This window comes from Nicotiana tomentosiformis, chromosome 2, assembly GCF_000390325.3.
Source record: "Nicotiana tomentosiformis chromosome 2, ASM39032v3, whole genome shotgun sequence".
NCBI classification, from domain to species: Eukaryota; Viridiplantae; Streptophyta; class Magnoliopsida; order Solanales; family Solanaceae; genus Nicotiana; species Nicotiana tomentosiformis.
This window is the reverse complement of record NC_090813.1, coordinates 62,890,226-62,913,927: the sequence shown is the minus strand read 5'-3', so window position 1 is coordinate 62,913,927 and position 23,702 is coordinate 62,890,226. Positions and strand designations below refer to the sequence as shown.

General features: G+C 41.3%; 1 protein-coding gene across 1 annotated transcript; it reads left to right on the top strand.

The window, feature by feature from the left end:
- Positions 1–1,403: 1,403 nt before the first annotated feature.
- Positions 1,404–5,266, top strand: LOC138904933 (uncharacterized). The gene is made up of 4 exons (XM_070193428.1): positions 1,404–1,551; positions 1,666–2,227; positions 3,810–4,154; positions 5,104–5,266. The coding sequence occupies exons 1-4, from the start codon at positions 1,404–1,406 to the stop codon at positions 5,264–5,266; spliced, it is 1,218 nt and encodes a 405-aa protein (XP_070049529.1).
- Positions 5,267–23,702: the final 18,436 nt, after the last annotated feature.

Genomic DNA, 23,702 nt, shown 5'->3' with positions numbered 1-23,702 from the left:
TTGTATTTCTTTCAGACTCTGTTTGTAGAAAATCTTAGAAGCTGGTGAGTTGTGACTCCAGATCCGAATTGTTTCAGATATCATGGGCATTATGTTATTCCGCATTTAGTTTTAGCTTCTATTTAGTTTAATTGATTATGTTATTGAAATTGACTAAAATTGGTTTAAAGAATTCTCTAACGCTGGCTTGCCTAGCAAGTGGAATGTTAGGCGCCATCACGGTCCCGAAGGTGGGAATTATGGGTTGTGACAAGTTGGTATCAGAGCTCTAGGTTTCCTAGGTCTCACAATTTACGAGCATGCTAAGTAGAGTCTGGAGGATCGTTACGGAGATGTCTGTACTTATCTTCCAGAGGCTATAAAGTTTAGGAACATATTTCACTTCTATTCTTCTCTATCGTGCGATTTTTTTCTCCCAATGCTAATTGAACTCTTCTACTCTTATTCTCTCGCAGATGGAGAGAACACGTACCGCATCTTCAACTGAGATAGAATCCAGAGCCCCTAGTGGTAGCTCCTATGAGTGCTTGGGGTCGAGGCCGAGGCCGTGCAAGAGGTCGAGGCAGGGGCAGGGGCAAGGGTAGGGCTCAACCCAGAGCTCGAGCAGCAGAACTAGCAGTGGAGTCTCAGGTAGTGTTTGATGAGGATGTTCTAGCCTAGACTGTTCCTGCCGGACCAACTCAGGTCCAGGAGGGGTTCATCGTCACCCCAGCGTTTTAGGACACTTTGGTCCGTTTGGTGGGCCTTATGGAGAGTGTGGCCCAGACCGGTACATTTCCTATGGCACCAGCCGTCTCTAAGGCTAGAGGAGGAGCTTAGACTCCTGCTACTGACACTCCAAAGCAGATGTCTCCCCAGTATCAGACTCCAGCATCTCAGCCAGTCGGAGTAGTTCAGCCTGTTGTTGTGGCACAGGCCGGTGATGGGCCAACTATGTCTTCTGAGGGCTTATTGAGATTGGACAAGTTCACCAAGCTCTTACCAGTTCACTTCAGTGGTGCAATTTCTAAGGACCCACAAGATTATCTTGACTGCTTCCATGAGGTTCTGCGGAACATGGGGATAGTTAAGACCAATAGGGTCGATTTTGTTGTGTTTCAGATGACGTGTTCTGCCAAGAGATGGTGGAAGGATTTTGTATTGACCAGACTAGCGGGGTCGCCTGCTCTTACTTGGGACCAGTTCTCTCTGATATATCTTGAGAAGTTCCTTCCTATCAGAGTGAGAGAGGATTTTTGCAGGCAATTCTAGCATCTCCAGCAGGGCAATATGTCCGTCACTCAGTATGAGACCCGTTTTGTAGATCTGGTTCGTCATGCTATTCGTTTGCTTCCTACCGAGAGAGAGAGAGAGAGAGGGTGAGGAGGTTTATTGAGGGACTTGCTCAGCCCATCAAGTTGCATATGACCAAGGAGACCGGGGGTGAGATTTCTTTTCAGACGGCTGCCGATGTTTCCAGGCAAGTTGAGATGGTTCTTGCACAGGGTAGAGGTCAGGGGTCTGATAAGAGGCCTCATCATTCAGGTGGATTTAGCGGTGCTTTGTCTGGAGGTAGGTGTACTTTTGGTAGAGGCCATCCTCTAAGGCCGTTTCATTCAGTACTCCAGGCATCCCACTATGCTTCAGGTGGTCGTGGACCTCATATGCTTTAGTCCGCCAAGCTAGCCTATAGTGCACCACCATCTCCTATTAGTGCACCTCCACTCCAGAGTTTTCATGGTGGTTACTCTGGTCGACACGATCAGTTTCAGGGTCAGCAGTCACAACAGTCGAGGTTCTGTTATACTTGTGGTGATCCGAGGCACATTGCTAGATTTTGCCCTCGTGCATTGAGCAGTTCACAACATGAGGGTTCTCATGCCATGGTCCCAACACTGGGTTCTTCACCGCCCGCTCAGCCAGCTAGAGGTAGGGGTCGGACAGCTAGAGGCGGAGGCCAGCCGACTAGGGTATGTCCTAGAGATGTAGTTCAGAGTAGTGGGGCCCAGCCCCAATGCTATGCTTTTCCAACTAGTTATGAGGCTGAGTCATCTGACGCTGTTATCAAAAGTATTGTTTCAATTTGCAGTAGAGATGCTTCAGTTCTATTTGATCCGGGTTCTACTCACTCCTATGTGCAATCCTATTTTGCTTCATATTTGGTTGTGCCTCATGATTATTTGAGTGCTGATGTGTATGTGTCCACATCTGTGGAAGATTCTATTGTTGTAGATCATGTTTATCGCTCGTGTGTGGTTGCCATTGGGAGTCTTGAGACTAGTGTAGATCTTCTACTTCTCGATATGGTAGATTTTGATGTTATCGTGGGTATGGATTGGCTGTCACCTTATCACGCTATATTGGATTGTCACACCAAGACGGTTTCATTAGCCTTGCTGGGGTTACCTCGATTATAGTGGAGAGGGACTCCTAGTCATTCTACTAGTAGGGTTATCTCTTATATGAAGGCTCGGCGTATGGTCAAGAAAGGGTGTCTAGTTTATTTGGCTTATGTCCGCGATTCTAGTGCGGAGGTTCCTACCATGGATTCGGTACCAGTTGTCCGTGAGTTTCCAGATGTGCTTCCTGCAGACCAGCCGGGGATGCCACCCGACAGGGACATTGATTTTTGTATTGATTTGGCTCCGGGCACTTAACCCATTTCTATTCCTCCATACCGTATGGACCTGCCAAAGTTGAAAGAATTGAAGGAGCAGTTGCAGGATCTGCTTGATAAGGGCTTCACTAGATCTAGTGTCTCGCTCTAGGGTACGCCTGTGTTGTTCATAAAGTAGAAGGATGGATCAACAGGGATGTACATAGATTATCGGCAGTTGAACAAAGTCACCATCAAGAACAAGTATCTGTTGCCAAGGATTTATGACTTATTTGATCAGCTTCAGGGTGTCAAGGTGTTTTTGAAGATTGATTTGAGGTCTGGCTACAATCAGTTGAGGATTAAGGCATCCGATGTCCCTAAGACAACTTTTCGGACTCGGTACATGCATTATGAGTTTCTAGTGATGTCATTTGGGCTGACAAAAGCCCCAGCAACATTTATGGATTTGAGGAACCGGATGTTCAAACCCTATCTGTATTCCTTTGTGATTGTGTTTATTGATGATATCTTGATCTACTCCCGCAGTCGAGAGGAGCATGAGCAACATCTTCGGATTATACTTCAGACTCTGAGAGACAACCAATTATATGCTAAGTTTTGAAAGTGCGAGTTATTGGTTAGATTCAGTTACTTTCTTTGTGCACGTTGTATCAGTAGAGGGTATTCAGGTAGACCCTAAGAAGATTGAGGCAGTTCACAAGATCCGGAGTTTCTTGGGGTTGGCGGGTTATTACCGTCGGTTTGTGAAGGGGTTTCCATCTATAGCAGCCCAATTGACCAGGTTGACCTAGAAGGGTTCCCCGTTCAGATGGTCAGACGAGTGTGAGGTGAGCTTTCAGAAGCTCAATATTGCTTTGACTACAGCGTCGGTGTTGGTGTTGCCCACAGGTTCAAGATCTTATACGGTATATTGTGATGCATTCCGTGTTGGACTCGGTGCAGTATTGATGCAGGATGGCAGGGTGATTGCATATGCGTCGCGGTAGTTGAAGGTCGACAAGAGGAATTACCCTGTTCATGATTTAGAGCTGGCAACCATTGTTCATGCGCTGAAGATTTGGAGGCACTATCTTTACGGCGTGTCGTGTGAGGTTTTCACAGATCGTCAGAGCCTATAGTATTTATTCAAGAAGAAGGAGCTCAATTTGCGGTAGAGGAGGTGGTTGGAGCTATGGAAAGACTATGATATCACCATCTGGTATCATCCCAGGAAGGCCAATGTGGTGGTTGATGCATACATTCCAGTCAGTGAGAGACCGCTTGCATTAAATTTTAAGGCTTTGGCCAATCAGTTTGTGAGATTGGATGTTTTTGAGACTAGTCGTGTCCTAGCTTGTACAGTCACTCAGTCTTCCTTGTTTGAGCGCATCCGGGGGCGACAAGGGCGGCAATATGATGAACCTCATTTGCTTATCCTTAACTACACAGTGCGACACAGTGGTGCCAAAGAGGTTACTGTTGGAGATGATGGAGTTTTGAGGATGCAGGGTCGTGTTTGTGTGCCTAATGTGGATGGACTTCGTGAGTGGATTCTTGGGGAGGCTCAAAGTTCCCGGTATTCTATTCTACTGTGTGCCTCCAAGATGTATCAGGACTTGCGGAATCATTATTGGTGCAGGATAATGAAGAAGAACATAGTTGCATATGTAGCTCGGTGTCTAAATTGTCAGCAGGTAAAGTGTGAGCTTCAAAAACCTGGTGGTTTGCTTCAGAAGTTGGATATTCCTGAGTGGAAGTGGGAGCATATCACTATGAATTTCTTTGTTGGACTCCCACAGACTTAGAGGAAGTTCGATGCAGTTTTGGTCACTCTGGATAGGCTGACCAAGTCAGTGCATTTCATTCCAGTGGCAGTTACCTATTCTTCAGAGAGGTTGGCTGAGATTTACATCCGCGAGATTGTCCGTCTTCACGGTGTGCCAATGTCTATCATTTCTGATCAAGATATGCAGTTCACCTCGCACTTCTGGAGAGTAGTACAATGTGAGTTGGGAAAGCAGGTGGAGCGGAGCACATCATTTCATTCTCAGACGGACGGACAGTCCGAACATACTGTTCAGATATTGGAGGATATGCTCCACGCCTGTGTTATAGACTTCGGAGGGTCGTGGGATCAGTTCTTGGCACTTGCGGACTTTGCTTACAACAACAACTACCAGTCTAGCATTTAGATGGCTCCCTATGAGGCATTATACGGTAGGTGGTACCGATCGTCAGTTGGGTGATTCGATCCGGGGGAGGCTCGATTGCTGGGTACATATTTTGTACAAGATGCCTTGGATGAGTTTAGGATTATTCAGGATCAACTTTACACAGCTCAGTCCAGGCAGATAGGGCTATGCCGATCGTAGAGTTCGTGATGTTTCATTCATGGTCGGCAAGAGAGTGTTGCTCCGGGTATCACCCATGAAGGGTGTGATGAGGTTCGGGAAGAAGGGTAAGTTGAGCCCTCGGTATATCGAGCCTTTTGATATTCTTGAGAGAGTGGGAGATGTGGCTTACAGGCTTGCGTTGCCACCGGGTTTATCAGTAGTTCATCCGGTGCTCCACGTGTCCATGGTCCGGAAGTGTCACATCGATCCGTCCCATGTGTTAGATTTCAGCTCTGTCCAGTTGTACAAGGATTTGACTTACAAGGAGGAGCCGGTGACTATTCTAGCTTGGTAGGTTCGTCAGTTGAGGTGGAAGAGTTATCCTTCAGTTCGAGTGCAGTGGAGAGGTCAGCCCATCGAGGCAGCTACTTGGGAGTCTGAGTCGGACATGCGGAGTAGATATCCCCATCTTGTCACCAGCCCATGTACTTTTCTATGTCCGTTCGAGGATGAACGGTTGTTTTAGAGGTGGAGAATTTGATGACTCGATAAGTCATCTTATGTTTTAGAACCTAGTTCTGCTCTTTGAAGTCTTAAATACCTCATTACGGCCTTTCTCAATTTGCGTGCACAGCCCGGGTGTTTTTTCGGAAAGCTTTTATATTAAAAAATAGAGAAAATATGAAAATTTTGCCTTAAAATCCATTTGAGTTGACTTCGGTCAACGCTTTGAGCAAACGGACCCCGATTTATGTTTTGATGGTCTCGGTTGGTCTGTATCATGATTTGGGACTTTGGCGTATGCTCAGAATCGAATTCGGAAGTCCCTAGCCCGAGTTATCGGACTTTGTTGAAATTTGAAAGTTTGAAAGCTTAATGACTATGAAAGTTTCACCAATGTTTGACTTTATTGATATCGGGTCCATATTTTAGTTTCGGAACCCGGTATAGGTCAAATACTATATTTATGACTTGTTTATCAAATTTGACGAGAAACAGAGTTGGTTTGATATGATTCAGACGTCCGGTTGTGAAATTAGAAGTTAACGAGTTTTCTTGAAAATTTCCTTTGATTTGATGCTAAATTCGTAGTTCTAGGTGTTATTTTGGCGATTCAATCGCGCGGGCAAGTTCGTATGATGTTTTTAGACTTGCGTACACAATTGGTTTAGATCCCCGAGGGCTCGGGTGAGTTTCGGATAGGGTACAGAGTGGAATTTGGCTTAGAACATTGCTGGTGTGCTTCAGTTTTTGGTACATGCCTCATACCTCGTAATTGCGAGATCAGGCTTCACATTTGCAACCTATGATGGGTTCGTATTTGCGAGCAACTCATCGCAATTGAGAAGTGGGGCATGAGGGTTTAGTGATCGCAATTACGATCAAATAGTCACATTTTCGGAATTGCCATTGTTCGCAATTGCGAACAAATCATCGAAATAGCGATGATAGCAGAAAATGTGGGAATTTGCGTTTGTGAAAAAAAGCTCGCATTTGTGGGGTTCGCACGCAATTGCGACATCTGCGACTAGTCAAGTATGAGTTAGATGGGATTTTCTCTCATTCTTCAAATTTTCAAAACAAGAAAAACCTAGAGGCGATTTTTCCAAGAACCCTTCTTCCCCAATTCATTGGTAAGTGATTCTAACCTGTTTTCTTTCAATCTTTCATTACATTTCATAAGATTTCAACCTAAAATCTAGTATTTTCATGGTGGAAATTGAGGGTTTGAGTAGAATTAGCATTTTGTTTGTAAAATTGGAATTTAGACCTCAAATTGAGGTCGGATTTCAAAACAAATTACATAACTGGGCTCGGGGGTGAATGGGTAATCGGGTTTTGGTCTGAATTTCGGGTTTGGACCAAGCGAGCCCAGGAGTAGACTTTTTCAATAATGGCCTAAATTGAATCCTTTGCAATCGTGGGTAGTTCACAAGGCTTAATTTGAATCATTTGGCTGGTAAATTTCTAGATTCTATTGGTTCAGAGGATCGTTTGAAAGGCAAAGCTGTGATTAAGCTTTGAGTGGACCTTTGGTGTGAGGTAAGTGTCTTGGTTAACCTTGACTCGAGGGATTAGGACTTGTTTGCCTCTTTACTATATGATTAGATGTTGGTTACAACGTATATGTGTGGTGACGAGTACTTATGCGCTGTTGTCGGGTTAAAGCATGCGGGTGGGACATGTTCCTTGTAGTTTATTGCTTACTTTGATCTTGTTATCAATGCTTAGACTACTTACTTACTAATTGATCGTTCTTATCGTATTTACGAGCTTTTGTGATAAATGAGTATTGATTCCAAAGTTGAGATTGATATTCTGCAACCATTGTTGAAGTAAGGCTTGTTCTTGTTGATTCTATCTCCCTGCTATTACTTGTTCATTGTTATGTGGTAAGGGAGAGTGTTAATGCACGAAGGGTGATGCCGTGCCATGTTGTGAGTGTTAATGCACGAAGGGTGATGCCATGCCATATTATGAGTGTTAATGCACGAAGGGTGATGCCGTGCCATATTATATGTATTAATGCACGAAGGGTGATGTCGTGTTATGTTATGAGAGCTAATGCACGAAGGGTGATGTCATGCCGTATCTAATGATATATATTGTGAGGCTGAGAGTAAAAGCACGAAGGGTGATGCCGTGCAATTTTCTTCATTATGTTTAGTTTTTTTCATTGGTTAAAAGCATGTTGACTATTCTGGTTATCATATCTGATGTATCACTTATATATTTCCCCCTTTAGAATGTCCCCCTCCCAACAGTACATATTTAGCTATTATTGTTGTTTTCTTGTACATATACTGTTATCTGCACAGGTTTATTATGGTAGGTGTCTTTTCATAGCCTCGTCTCTACTTCGTTGAGGTTAGGCTCGACACTTTCGAGTAAATGGGGTCGTTTGTACTCATACTATACTCTGCACTTCTTGTGCAGATTTTGGTATCGGCCCTAGCAGATCGTAAGGCTTAGCATTTTGTACTTGATTATTGAAGACTCAAGGTAGATCTGCTAGCGTCCGCAGACGTTGGAGTCCCCTTCTATGTCCCCTATTTTACTATTTCTTTTTATTTAGAACAATTGTATTTCTTTCACACTCTGTTTGTAGAAAATCTTAGAAGCTGGTGAGTTGTGACTCCAGATCCGAATTGTTTCAGATATCATGGGCATTATGTTATTCCGCATTTAGTTTTAGCTTCTATTTAGTTTAATTGATTATGTTATTGAAATTGAGTAAAATTGGTTTAAAGAAATCTCTAGCACTGACATGCCTAGCAAGTGGAATGTTAGGCGCTATCACTGTCCCGAAGGTGGGAATTCCAGGCCGTGACAGTATTACACTGGAAGTATCAGTCATGTAATGTATATGAACACATCTATGTTTGTAATCACCTGAATAAAATGCTGAAAATATCCATGTAACGACCCGACCAGTCGTTTTGAGTATTTCAACCACATTCCCTATTTACTGCTCAATTTCTACCTTACAATTGTTATATGACTTACCGAGGTATTTGGTTCGGGTCCGATGACATTTTGGAATGAATTGGAACAATTAGTTCCACGATTTAAAGCTTAAGTTAAAATAGTGAACGGATGTTGACTTGTGGGTAAAAGACATCGGATTTGAATTTTGATAATTCTAATAGCTCCGTATGGTGATTTTGGACTTAGGAGCGTGTCCGAAAAATTATTTGGAAGTCCATAGTGGAATTAGGCTTGAAAAGGCGAAAGTTAAATTTTTGGGAATGTTTGACCGGGGGGTTAACTTTTCGATATCGAGGTCGGAATCCAATTCTGGAAATTGGAATAGCTTCTTTATCTCATTTATGACTAGTGTAAAGAATTTGAAGTTATTCCGGATTGATTTGATGTGTTTCGGCACAAGATATAGAATTTGGAAGTTCAAAGTTCATAGATTTTGATTTGAGGTGCGATTCATCGTTTTGATGTTGTTAGGTGTGATTTGAGGCCTCGAGTAGGTCCGTATTATGTGATGGGACTTGTTGGTATGTTCGGACAGGGTCCCGAGGGGCTCGGGTGATTTTCGGACGAGGTTCAAAGCATTTTGGATGTTTTGGCTAAGGCTGGAATTTTTCTGGTTCTGGTGTGACCGCCCCTTCGGAGTGTTGGGCGCAGGTGCGGCGCCGCAAAAGCAGCAGTGCCATCACAAAAGCGTGAGGACCGTAGATGTGGTTTTCGTGCACAGAAGCGAGCATCGTAGATGCGACCATGGCCATCGCAGAAGCGGTCGGGCTCGCAAATGCGTGATTATATTCAATGAATTAATCTTCATTTTTGACGTTAGATTATTGATTTATCAAGAGAAATCGGAGGAACTTTCTACAATTTCATAAAATGAATTTCAAAGATTTGAACATCGATTCAGAGTTGTATTTGAGGGAAATTAGTATGGTTGAACTTGTAATTGGATGGGTTGTCGGATTTTATGAGTTTCGTCGAATTTCGAGACTTGGGCCCCACTAGCGATTTTTGAGCTAAATTTTGGATTTTGTTGGAAAATTAGTATTTTCTTATGGAATTAATTATAATAAATTTTATTGACTGAATCAAATAATTTGTGACAAGAGTCTAGGCGTTTGGAGACCAATTCACTCGGTAAAGGCCTAGCGAATAAAGAATTACACGGTTTAAGGTAAGTAACACTTCTAAACTTGGTTGTGAGGGTATAAATGCCTGAATTTCATATTGTATAAATTATTTGGAGATGACGAACATCCTAGGTGACGGGCGTGTGGGCATGCATCATGGAAATTTGTGACTTAAATTGATTCCGTGGAGTTGAATAATTAAATAAATGTCATTATCTGCATATCCTCCACGTGTTAGAGTAATTGAGCCGAGACTCATGTTAAAGATCATGTTTAGGCTACACGTCGATATATTTTGGGACTCACATGGGTCGTATTGTTGTTGAATTATTGTTTAAATTACAATTTTGTACTCAGTCACATCTATCACTTGTATATCATATCTCAGTCTCTGTTGTCATTCATTGATACTTCATATCATCATGCCAGGTTGATGTTTCATGTCATTGAGAGCCCGGGAGACTGAAGATTCATAGTGAAAATTATGTTTATTTATTTATGCCTTGATCTGGCTATTATAGCGCTTGGGCTGAAGGATCCCCTCCGAAGTCTGCACCCCTACAATGAGCGTAGTTGATATAGAGTCTGCACCCCCGCAATGAGCGTAGTTGATATATATATCTGGGATGGATCTTCTCTGGGCATGGATCTTGCCATAGATATATATATTGAGGGATGGATCTTCCCTGTGCATGGATCTTGCCATTGATATATATATTGAGGGATGAATCTTCCCTGGGCATGGATCTTGCCTGAAGTATTTATATTGAGGGATGGATCTTCCCTGGACATGGATCTTGTCCGAAGCATTTAGATTGAGGGATGGATCTTCCCTAGACAAAGATCTTGTCCGAATCATTGAATTAGGGGATGGATCTTCCCTTGGGCAAGATTGGCCTTGTACAATACTGAGTGACTGGATGTCAGTTATTATGTATATATATTGGGATGGATCTTCCCTAGGCTGGATTGGCCATATACAATACTGGGTAATTGAATACTCTGAGAGTGTGATTATATGAGTTCATCTCTGAGATACATAGCATTGACATGCACACATGACATACATGCATAGAGATGTATTTTCCTCATGTTGTACCGTATCACGTCATTCATGACTTCTCACACATATTGACATATGGTCATAGTGATGAATTTTACACTAGCTATCTAGAAAGAAAATGAGACATCTTAATTATTGTTGAAAGGAGTTTTGGGAGAATTACAGTTTTTTTAAAACTTACTCATATTTTTGGAAACTTCGGTAAACAACTTGGGTTTTCACTGATACACTTGAAAGGCAAAACTATTTTCAGAAATCATGATTAAGCTGAGCATTTTATCTTTGAGATTACTTCTTTTATTACTTGTTTTATGTTGTTATGAACTATTGTTGGTTATTGGAGTTGGATTCTGACCTTGGTACAACCTCGTCACTACTTTCAGCCCAGATGTTTGTCTTGTTACTTAATGAGTTGGTTGTACTCATACTACACTCTGCACCTCATGTGCAGATCCAGGTGCTTTCAGACACGGCGACCGTTAGATCTCAGAGTGCTATCAGTTGGAGACTATCAAGGTAGATGCCTGGAGTCCGCTAACCTTGACTCTCTTTCTTTCAGTTATTGTACTGTTCTATACTTTCAGATAGTGTTTTGTCAGTCAGTCTTTGTATTCATATTAAATGCTCATGTACTCAGTGACACCGGGTTTTAGGAGTATTTATATATGTAATTGTGAGATTTCTTCTGCTGAATTTAAATATTATGCTTTCTAACTTAAAAGATATGGTGGTTTATTGAGATTATCGGCTTGCTTATTATTGAGATAGGCACCATCATTCCTGGTTCTGGCTATTATAGCACTTGGGCTGAAGGATCCCCTCCGAAGTCTGCACCCCTACAATGAGCGTAGTTGATATATATATATATATATATATATATATATATATATATATATATATATATATATTCCCTCAATATTGAGGGATGAATCTTCCCTGAGCATGGATCTTACCCAAAGTATTTATATTGAGGGATGGATCTTCCCTGGACATGGATCTTGTCTGAAGCATTTAGATTGAGGGATGGATCTTCCCTAGACAAAGATCTTGTCCGAATCATTGAATTTGGGGATGGATCTTCCCTTGGGCAAGATTGGCCTTGTACAACACTGAGTTACTGGATGTCAGCTGTTATGTATATATATTGGGATGGATCTTCCCTGGACTGGATTGGCCATATACAGTACTGAGTAATTGAATACTCTGAGAGTGCGATTACATGAGTTCATCTCTGAGATACATAGCATTGACATGCACACATGACATACATGCATATAGATGTATTTTTCACATGCTGTACGGTATCACGTCATTCATGACTTCTCACACATATTGACATATCGTCATAGTGATGTATTTTACACTGGCTATCTGAAAAGAAAATGAGACATCTTATTTATTGTTGAAAGGAGTTTTGGGAGAATTACAGTTTTTTTAAACTTACTCATATTTTTGGCAACTTCGGCAAACAACTTGGGTTTTCAGTGATACACTTGAAAGGCAGAACTATTTTCAAAAATCATGATTAAGCTGAGCATTTTATCTTTGAGTTTACTTCTTTTATTACTTGCTTTTGTGTTGTTATGAACTGTTGTTGGTTATTTGAGTTGGATTCTGACATTGGTACAAGCTCGTCACTACATTCGGCCTAGAGGTTAGTCTTGTTACTTATTTAGTTGGTTGTACTCATACTACACTCTGCACCTCGTGTGTAGATCCACGTGCTTTCATACACAACAACCGTTAGATCTCAGAGTGCTATCAGTTCCAGACTATCAAGGTAGCTTCCTGGAGTCCGCTAACCTTGACTCTCTTTCTTTCAGTTATTGTACTGGTCTATACTGTCAGACAGTGTTTTGTCAGTCAGACTTTGTATTCATATTAGATGCTCATGTACTCCATGACACCGGGTTTTGGGAATGTTTATATATGTAATTGTGAGATTTCTTCTGCTGTATTTAAATATTATGCTTTCAAACTTAAAAGATATAGTGGTTTATTGAGATTGTCGTCTTGCTTAGTATTGAGATAGGCGCCATCATGACAGGTGAGTTTTTTGATCGTGACAAGTTGGTATCAGAGCTCTAGGTTATATAGGTCTCATGAGTCATGAGCAGGTTTAGTAGAGTCTTGCGAATCGGTGCAGAGACGTTTGTACTTATTTTTGAGAGGCTACCGAACCCTTAGGAAAATTTCATTTTTTTGTATTTTGTCGTGCGAATTTGTTGATTCCGGAAACTAAAAATCCTATTTTTCTATTCTCTCACAGATGGTGAGGACACTTACTACCGTATCGGACGATCAGCCACCAGTGCCACCAGTTAGGGCCGCGAGAAACCGGGGCTATGGTAGAGGCCGGGGCCGAGGTAGAGGGCTAGGTATAGCTTGTGCAGCAGTTGGAGCAGCACCTGTAGTACCACTCATTGTTCCAACTCAGGAGCAGACTCCAAATGTAGTTAAGCCGTCCGGACCAACTCAGGCACCAGCTGTGCCCATTGTGATTCCAAGCCTTCAAGAGACTTTGGGCTAGATACTGGTCTTGCTCAGGTGGTTTCGGCTCAGGCCGCACTTGCCACTTCTCAGGCCGAGGGAGGTACTCATACCTCTGTTGCCCATACTCCAGATCAGGTAGTGCAGGGACTTCAAATAACGGGGGCCCTACCATCCGAGCCGGTTATCGCTGATCAGGCCCTGATAGTTCTTGTTATGGCATATGATGAGAAGAGGAGACTTGAGAGATTTGGGTGGCTTCGACCTACCTCATTTAGCGGTTCTGGGTCAAAGGATGCTCAGGGTTTTTTGGATAAGTGCCAGCGGATGCTTCGAACAACGGGTATTTTGGAGACCAGTGAGGTCTCGTTCACTACTTTTCAATTTTTTTAAGCTGCCTTCTGTTGGTGGGAGGCTTATGAGAGGCGCATGCCGATTGTTGCAGTACCACTTACATGGAAGGAGTTCTCTATTATATTTTTGGAGATGTTTGTGCCACAGTCTCGCAGAGAGGAACTGCAGAGGTAGTTTGAGCAGTTACGTTAGGATGACATGTCTGTGATGAAGTACGAGATGAAATTTTCTGAGTTGGCTCATCACGCAGTTTGGTTGGTTCCTACTGATAGGGAAAGGATTAGGAGGTTCCTTGATGGCCACACATATAAACTGCGGTTACTTATGACAAGGAGAGAGTATCTGGTGCCATATTTGAAGAGGTGGTTGACATTGCTCGGCAGATAGAGGCGGTCCGTAGCCAGGAGAGTGTTGAGAGGGAGGCCAAGAGGCCTCGAGGTTAGGGTGGTTCTGGTGGGGTACCTTCTAGAGGACAGTCATACCACAACAGGGGTCGTCCTTACAGACATGCTTAGGAGGGTCATCCAGTTCACCGGGGTGCATCATCCAACCATGGTTCATACGATTCTCATTAGGTTCAGTCATCTCTTAGTGCACTTCCAGCCCAGAGTACGTCCTGTGCTCCCTCCGTCAGGGATCATTTGTACCAGGTTCTTCTAGTAGTTATTCTGGTTCTCGAGGTTCGCCTTAGAACTTACCAGTATTTTCAGAGAGGGCTTGCTTTAAGTGTGGACACTTGGGCCACATAAAGAGATATTGTCCCCGCCTTACGCGAGGTCTAGTTCAGTAGAGGAGTCATGTTATGACTTCTACACCAGCTGATCCTCCACTTGCCCAGCCAACTCGGGATGAGGCTCAGTCAGCTAGGGGTCGCCCAAGAGGGGGAGGCCGATTAGGTGGCAATCAGGCCTGATTTTATGTTTTTCTTGCCAGGCCAGATGCTGTTGCTTTAGATGCAGTGATCACATGTATTGTTTCAGTGTGCCACAAAGAGGATTCTATATTATTTGACCCTGGTTCCACATATTCGTATATTTAATCATATTTTGTTCATTATCTGGATATGCCCCATGAGTCTTTAGTTTCACATATTCATGTATCTACGTCGGCAGGCGATACTATAATTGTGGACCGTGTGTGGTAATTATTGGGGGACTAGAGACCAGAGTTGATCTTTTATTGCTTAGTATGGTCGATTTTGAGGTTAATTTGGGTATGGTGAGTTATCAGATATTTTGTTATTTGGCTTTGAGCCAAGTGGGTAAGCCTGTTATTGATGATTTGATTTCATGGTTATGTGTTGTACTGGTTTCGGTTTGAGGCATACATGTGAATCAGTTATGACTTGCAGAGATTGAGGTCGGGGATGACTTGAGTAAGAAAATTTCTTGAATTCGGGTTATATTGCACTTTATGAAAAATCATGAAATGATTAAATTGTTATTTTAAAGGATGTAGTGCGCATGAAGTATGAATTTGATTGGTGGTGTTAAGGCAAGGTTACTTTTTTGGGGGTCGTTGTGCTAATGGGACTTGTGTCTTTCGGCATGTTTTGTAGTTAATATTTCTGCATTAACTTGCCGATTTGAGTAGTGATAGCACACCTTGCACATGCCTACTCTATGGCGTGTTATTTGTACCAGTCCAGGAGCATGAGAATCATAATTCATTTATCATGTACGTGTGTACTTATTTGATCGCTCATGTATGATATGCTTGGAATGGAGGCTTGTGACCATGCCATGCAGATTATATTATTGGCATGTGAGTTGTCCGTGCAGATCCATATGCTGATATTATTGGTACGCGAGTTGTCCGTGCGGGTCTAGATATTGATACTCTAACACGTGAGTTGTCCGTGCGAGTGATGATAATGTGAGCTCTAGAAGAGCTGGTTACTCTTATTAAATGCGTGTGTCTTGGTTCTACTATATATAATGAGCTTAGAGCATTGCAGTTGTGGTGGTGCTTGTTGAACTTGCAATAAAGTTCTTTTCTTTGAGATATTTTTCCATTTTTGGGTACACGGATTGCGCAGTTGTGGCTTGAGTTATATTGGTGTGGCATGTCTGTGAGATAGTTGTGCTTAATAATATATGGTCATTGGACCTAGAATGGGTAGGTGAGGTTTGATTACGGTATATTTGGAAAGATGACACTTAAAGTCGGCTAAGAAACGGATTATGGTTCTGGTTGGGCCGAGAGAGCTCCATGACTTGTTGATGTGATAAGGGGTTACGAAATTCTACGTGTTTCTTTTATTATCAATAATGTAAAAAGGTTTTGGGATGAGGTGTGGTTCGATATGGGGTTTAATACTAGTACTTTGTTGATTTTGGAGTAGTTACTATGATCGAGAATGTTGCCGCGAGCTGTGTAGTATGTTACATGATTATATCTAGGGTTATATTTATGGCTCGATGCAGCTTGTTTAAACTTATACAGTGTGTAACTGTGAGATTCAGGCCTTGTAAAAAATTCTGAATGTTGGGAATTTAAATTCCAAGGTTTATGGGATAATGTTAAATTAATAATTTTCAATTGTATTGTCTTGTCGAGCCAATATAGAATAGGGTGATGTGGGATCACCCCCGGATACATGTGTGCTAAGATGGAATAGTGATTTGATGGCTTAGAAACAACTCTTGGCACGTTCGAGGATGAACGTATGTTTGAGTGGGGGAGAATGTAACGACCCGGCCGGTCGTTTTGAGTATTTCAACCTCGTTCCCCCATTTACTGCTCAATTTGTACATTATAATTGTTATATGACTTGCTGAGGTATTTGGTTCGGGTCCGGTGAGGTTTTGGAATGAATTGGAACAATTAGTTTCAAGGTTTAAAGCTTAAGTTAAAATAGTGATCGAATGTCGACTTGTGGGTAAACGATCTCTGATTTGAATTCTGATGATTCCAATAGTTTTATATGGTGATTTTGGACTTAGGAGTGTGTCCAAAAAATTATTTGGAAGTCTGTAGTGGAATTAGGTTTGAAATGGCAAAAGTTGAATTTTTGGGAAAGATTGACCGGGGGGTTGACATTTTGATATCGTGGTCGGAATCCGATTCTGGAAATTGGAATAGCTTCGTTATGTCATTTATGACTTGTGTGCAAAATTTGAAGTCATTCTAGATTGATTTGATGTGTTTCGACACAGATATATAATTTGGAAGTTCAAAGGTCATAGATTTTGATTTGAGGTGCGATTGTTTTGATGTTTTTAGGTGTGATTTGAGTCCCCGAGTAGGTCCATATTATGTTATGGGACTTGTTGGTATGTTCGGACAGGGTCCCGAGGGACTCGGGTGAGTTTCGAAGGTTCGGAGCATTTTGGAAGTTTTGGCTAAGGTTGGAATTTTTCTAGTTCTGGTGTGACCGCACCTGCGGAGTGTTGGGCGTAGGTGCGGAGTAACGAAAGCGGCAGTGCCATCGCAGAAGCGTGCAAGGAGCTAGGCGTGAGGACCGCAAATGCCGGTGCTTGGACGCACCTACGCAACCGCAGATGCGACCCTGGCCATTGCAGAAATGGCCTGGCTCATAAATGCGTGCATTTTTCCGCAAAAGCGAGGGTCGTAGATGCGACCTCTTGTCCGCAGATGCGGAAGTCGCTAGGCAGAAGCTTAAATTCGTGGTTTAGCTATTTTTAGCAATTTTTGGATTTTGGAGCTTGGTTTGGGAGATTTTGGAGAGGAATTGTTTCACACAACTTGGGGCAAGTGTTCTTGACTCCCTTGTGATTATATTCCATGACTTAATCTTCGTTTTCGGCGTTAGATTATTGATTTTTCAAGAGAAATTAGAGGAATTTTCTACAATTTCATAAAATGAATTTCCAAGATTTGAACATCGATTCGGAGTCGGATTTGAGTGAAATTAGTATGGTTGAACTTGTAATTGGATGAGTTGTCGGATTTTGTTAGTTTCGGCGGATTCCGAGATATGGCCCCACAGGCGAGTTTTGAGCTAAATTTCGAATTTTGTTGGAAAATTAGTATTTTCTTATGGAGTTAATTTCAATAAATTTTATTGACAGAATCGAATAATTTATGACTAAATTTGAGGCGTTTGGAATAAAGAATTACACGGTTTGAGGTAAGTAACACTTCTAAACTATGTTCTGAGGGTATAAATCTCTGAATTTCGTGTTGTATGAATTGTTTGGAGATGAAGTAGTTGCTAGGGGATGGGCGTGTGGGCGTGCATCATGGAAATTTGTGACTTAAATTGATTCCGTGGAGTTGCATAATCAAATAAATGTCATTATCCGCATATCCTCCACGTGTTAGAGTAATTGAGCTGAGACTCGTGTTAAACATCATGTTTAGGATACATGACGATATATTTTGGGACTCACATGGGTCGTATTGTTGTTGAATTATTGTTTAAATTACAATTTTGTACTTAGTCACATCTATCACTTGCATATCATATCTCAGTCTCTGTTGTCAATCATTGATACTTCATATCATCATGTCAGGTTGATGTTTCATGTCATTGAGAGCCCGAGAGACTAGAGATTCAGAGTGATGTTTATGTTTATTTATTTATGCGCGGATCTGGCTATTATAGCACTTGGGTTGAAGGATCCCCTCCGGAGTCTGCACCCCTACAATGAGCGTAGTTGATATATATATATATATATATATATATATATATATATATATATATATATATATATATATATCTGGGATGGATCTTCCCCGGGCATGGATCTTGCCTGAAGTATTTATATTGAGGGATGGATCTTCCCTGGACATGGATCTTGTCTGAAGCATTTAGATTGAGGGATGGATCTTCCCTAGACAAAGATCTTGTCCGAATCATTGAATTTGGGGATGGATCTTCCCTTGGGCAAGATTGGCCTTGTACAGTACTGAGTGACTGGATGTCAGTTATTATGTATATTTATTGGGATGGATCTTCCCTAGGCTGGATTGGCCATATACAGTACTGGGAAATTGAATACTCTGAGAGTGTGATTATATGAGTTCATCTCTGAGATACATAGCATTGACATGCACACATGACATACATGCATAGAGATGTATTTTCCTCATGTTGTACCGTATCACGTCATTCATGACTTCTCACACTTATTGAAATATGGGCATAGTGATGAATTTTACACTAGCTATCTAGAAAGAAAATGAGACATCTTAATTATTGTTGAAAGGAGTTTTGGGAGAATTATAGTTTTTTTAAAACTTACTCATATTTTTGGAAACTTCGGTAAACAACTTGGGTTTTCACTGATACACTTGAAAGGCAGAACTATTTTCAGAAATCATGATTAAGCTGAGCATTTTATCTTTGAGATTACTTCTTTTATTACTTGTTTTATGTTGTTATGAACTATTGTTGGTTATTGGAGTTGGATTCTGACCTTGGTACAACCTCGTCACTACTTTCAGCCCAGAGGTTTGTCTTGCTACTTATTGAGTTGGTTGTACTCATACTACACTCTGCACCTCATGTGCAGATCTAGGTGCTTTCTGACACGGCGACCGTTAGATCTCAGAGTGCTATCAGTTGGAGACTATCAAGGTAGATGCCTGGAGTCCGCTAACCTTGACTCTCTTTCTTTCAGTTATTGTACTGTTCTATACTTTCAGATAGTGTTTTGTCAGTCAGTCTTTGTATTCATATTAAATACTCATTTACTCAGTGACACCGGGTTTTATGAGTATTTATATATGTAACTGTGAGATTTCTTCTGCTGAATTTAAATATTATGTTTTCAAACTTAAAAGATATGGTGGTTTATTGAGATTGTCGGCTTGCCTAGTATTGAGATAGGCGCCATTACGACAGGTGAGATTTTGGGTCGTGACAATCCGACATTTTATACTGGAAATATGTGTGATTCAAACGAAAAGAAAACATCTAAAATGTCTACTATTCCTCTAATGTTCTCCAGCATATAATACTGTAAATTTCTCTGATACAAAAACAAAATAAAGTTAAAGGCTAATCTTTCCCCTATTTCCTAAATAAAATGCAGGATACTAATATCTAATTATTTGTGTAAATTAAATGCAGGATGCATATAAATTTCTTGCTTATTGCTTTCGATGGAAACTGGACACCAGATTACAAGTATTTAGATCATAAAACTATCACGACCCAAAATCCATTAAAGATCGTGATGGCGCCGGAAACCGTTGTCAGGCAAGCCAACAATAAATACTTAACTTGGTTATTATTTTAATATTTTGAAATCATATTTTCCTTTCATTAAATAGTAAAAGATGGAATTTACAGAGTAAATAATAATATTTTTAATAATTTCAATACAGAATAACCCATAATCACCCCAAAACCCGGTGTCACAAGTGCATGAGCATCAACTTAGACATGAAAAATACAAATAACTCTGAAGGAGACTCTGCTGGCTGTGGATCGTAACCTGAAATGCAGCTCGCGGCAAGTTCCCGCATCATCCGTGCCTCCGTGCTCAAAGGACCACTGGACATAAAAGTACATGCACAAAAATATGCAGCAATTGTAGTATGAGTACGTAAATCCATGCGTACCCAGTAAGTATCTAGCCTAACCCTGGAGAAGTCGTGATGAGGAGTCGACATCGACACTCACTAGTGGTCCAATAATATTAGGTATAATAAGGAGGTGAACAAATATAAGGAAAAGTAAATAAATGAAATAAACAAGTGTAAATATATGGTACAATTATCGTCACCAAATAGGTTGTTATAATTCGAATCAGAGAAAAATTTACAGATACCATGGCTTCTTGCCAAATATTATGCATGATTCCATGAGGATATCTTATAGAAATGTTGAGGCGTACGGCCCGGTCCAACATAAATATTAAACTGTGCAATGCCGAGGGTCAAACGACACGAACCATAGATGCATCTATTAAACTACCGAGGAGAACGACCCGCTCCCATGAGAGTGTGGTTCATAAGTTTTGCCGAGGCGAACGACCCCATTAGAATAAGAAGTTTAATCGAGTCCTTGACCCCCCACACTCACGAATGAACATGTGAGTTATAAATTTTAAGGAAACTTATTCGATGAAAATGCATACCGCAAGAGAAATCCGCAAGAGGAACACCATTATTCCGGGGCAAATAAAAAAACTCGCAAAACTCTACCATAGCAATTCTACCACTCTACGCATGTCTAGTCTCAAGGAAAAATGCAAAATAAAAGAATTAAACGAGCAAGGACAATCCCTATAGTTCAAGTACAACATGATGTAAACCTAAGTCTACCCGGACCATAACATGAATCTAACTACGTACGGACTCCCATCACCTCATGTGTACGTACTCCCCACAACAATTTACACACATCAAATACCTCACCTAGGGGTAGTTTCCCTCTCACAGAGTTAGACATGAGACTTATCTCGACTCAAAGCTTACTTTCCGATCCACAATTGTGCTTTAAATCCTCAACTCCATGCCAAACGACCCGGAGCTAGTCAAATGTTATATAAATTAGTCAATATAGGCTCAAAAGTTCATATTCTAATTATTAAAGTGATTACCCAACCCCAATTAAAGAAATCCCAAAATTTCACCCCTGAGCCCACGTGCCCGGATTCCGGAAATTTCCGAAGAAAGTGTTATACATAACCTCATGAAGTCAATGGTATGATTTTCACCAAATTCCATAAACATTTTTGTGGTAAAATCCCATTTTTATCCAAAACCTAGGTTTTTCATCTAAACCATTGATTTCATCAATTTTTATATGTTAATCTACCCATAATCTATGTATTTAACTCATGTTGTGTCAAAATTACTTACCTCAAAGTTCTAGGTGAAAACCTTCTTTCAAGAGCTCCAAAAATCGCCCAAGAGGTGAAGTAAATGAGCTAAATGGACTAAGTTCCGCTTTTAATAAAGCCGTGCACAGGTCTCAGATGTCGCATTTGTGACATCTGGTTTGCAAATGCGAACTGGGCTACCACTGCCAAGGTCGCAAATGCGACCAAGGACTCGCAAATGTGAACCCTGTCAAGGTCGCAAATGCTACTGGTTTCTCGCAAATGCGAGCTATGCCCAGATCAGGCTTTTTCGCAAATGCGAGACCTGTAGCAGCTGCCAAGAAACACCACAGAAACTGAAGTTTTTCGCATCCTCCCGCCCGTCCGACACTCACTCGAGCCTACAGGGATCTACACCAAACACCCACACAAGTGTAACAACATCATACATACTGGCTCGAGGGATCGAAACACTGAAATAACATCAAAACCCACGAATCGCACGCCAAAACGCATGGATTAACTCATAAACTCAAAAACTTCTAAAAATACTTCCATGCGTCTAATTCCTATCAAATCAGCTCAGAATGACGCCAAATTTTGCGTGTATGTCTTAAATGACATTACAGACCTACTCCAACCTCCGGAACCGGAATCCAAACCCAATATTAACAATTCCACCCTCGGTCAAACTTTCCAAAAACTTCAAATTTCCATAGTTCGACAAATGACCTCGAAACGACCTACGGACCTCCAAATCCACTTCCGGACGCGCCCCTAAGTCCAAAATAACCATACAGAGCTATTTCCAGGTTCATAATCTCAATCAGACATTGATAACATTGAAATGCACTTCAACCTAAATTTATAAAATCCTTCCAAAATGCCAACTTTCCACAATATGCGCCGAAACACTCCCGGGTCATCCAAAACCCGATCCGGACATACGCTGTCACGACACAATTTCATCATAGGCCGTGATGGCGCCCAACACCATTGTTAGGCAAGCCAAAACTGATAAATCTACTGGTTTCCACTTTTAATATGTTTGCAAAGTGAATAACGTTCCGCATTCATAAAATATTTAGAAATTTACTGTTGTAAAGTGATTAAACAAAAGCAACTGAGTGCAAATAGAAGTCATAATAATAAATCCAAAATCATAAGTCTACTAGTGTGTGCTAAGACCTGGTGTCACAACTATATAGGCTACTAGCAGAATATACAAAAGAATACTAGCCTACTGTCTCAAGGAAATAGACAGAAATATAAATCCAAAAGAGAGACTCCGGTTGCTGCTGAATGGCTCGGAAGGGCAGCTTACCGTGTAGTCTCGAGCTAGAAGTCAAACGTGTGCGCCGGACTGGTAACCAGATGCACATGCCTCAGATCCTGCACATCAAGTGTAGAAGTGTACCGCGAGTACATAAACAACATGTACCCAGTAAGTATCTAGTCTAACCACGAAGAGGTAGTGATGACGGGTCGACTTCGACACTTACTAAGAGCCAAAAACATAGCGCTTAAACAAGAAGTAAGTAAGAAAATCCTTCTTTCAAGTAGGAACCAAACCATTTCTCTCATCTATTCCTTTCGCCTTTCAAGTCCGTGAAACATTATTAAATATAAGAAGGGATTTCGGTATCACTACGCACGAGTTATGCCGAGGACGTACGACCCGATCAAAATATACATAATAATATACTGTGCACTGCCTAGGGTCGAACAACCCGATCCATATAATATGTCGATAAATCCTGCCGAGGTGAACGACCCGCTCACATGAGAGTAGTTGAAGTTTACCCAGCTCGCAGAATATATTTGCGAAGAGGTTGAACATATAATTTCTCAATTCATTGTAGTACTTCTCAATTATTTTCTAAAAGTAAGAAATTCAACTTGGGGCTTTAAATATTGAGACCTTCAAGTTCCACTTTAATCCAACAACTAGTAAGCATAAACAAGCAATGATATCAACAAAGCATGGTGTAAGCCTAAATCTACCCGAACAAAAGCATGAATAGTAGATACGCACCGAGTCTCATCACATCGTGCGTACGTGGCCCCCACAAATAGAAATACATATTGATTAAGTTCACCTATGGGGTTAATTCCCTCTTACAAGGTTAGAAAAGAGACTACTGGGATTGACACCAAATTTTGTGTTCAAGTCTTAAATGACATTACTGAACTATTCTCGGTATTGGAATTCTATTTAGACCTCGATAACACCAAAACCTGCGCCAAACCAAATTTAAAGAACTTCAAAATTCTTCAAGAACAAACTTTTGAGATTAGGCGCCGAAATGCTCCCGGGTCATCCAAAACCCAAACCGAGCATGTGCCCAAGTCCGAAATCATCATACTAACTTAATGGAACCGTCAAATCCCGATTCCGAGGTCATTTACTCAAAACATTGACCGAAGTCAAACTTAGCCCTTTTAAGGCCAACTTAAGGAACCAATTGTTCTGATTTCAACCCGAACCCTTACAAATCTCAAACTAACCACCCCCGCAAGTCATAAAATCAC

What these genes read in the sequence shown, in the direction of transcription:
- LOC138904933 (XM_070193428.1), top strand. Translation starts at nt 1,404, where the DNA reads ATGACCAAGGAGACCGGGGGTGAGATTTCTTTTCAGACGGCTGCCGAT. An exon ending in TAGCGGTGCTTTGTCTGGAG is followed by an intron (nt 1,552 to 1,665) that starts GTAGGTGTACTT and finishes CCGCCAAGCTAG; the next exon opens with CCTATAGTGCACCACCATCT. An exon ending in GTAGATCATGTTTATCGCTC is followed by an intron (nt 2,228 to 3,809) that starts GTGTGTGGTTGC and finishes GTATCATCCCAG; the next exon opens with GAAGGCCAATGTGGTGGTTG.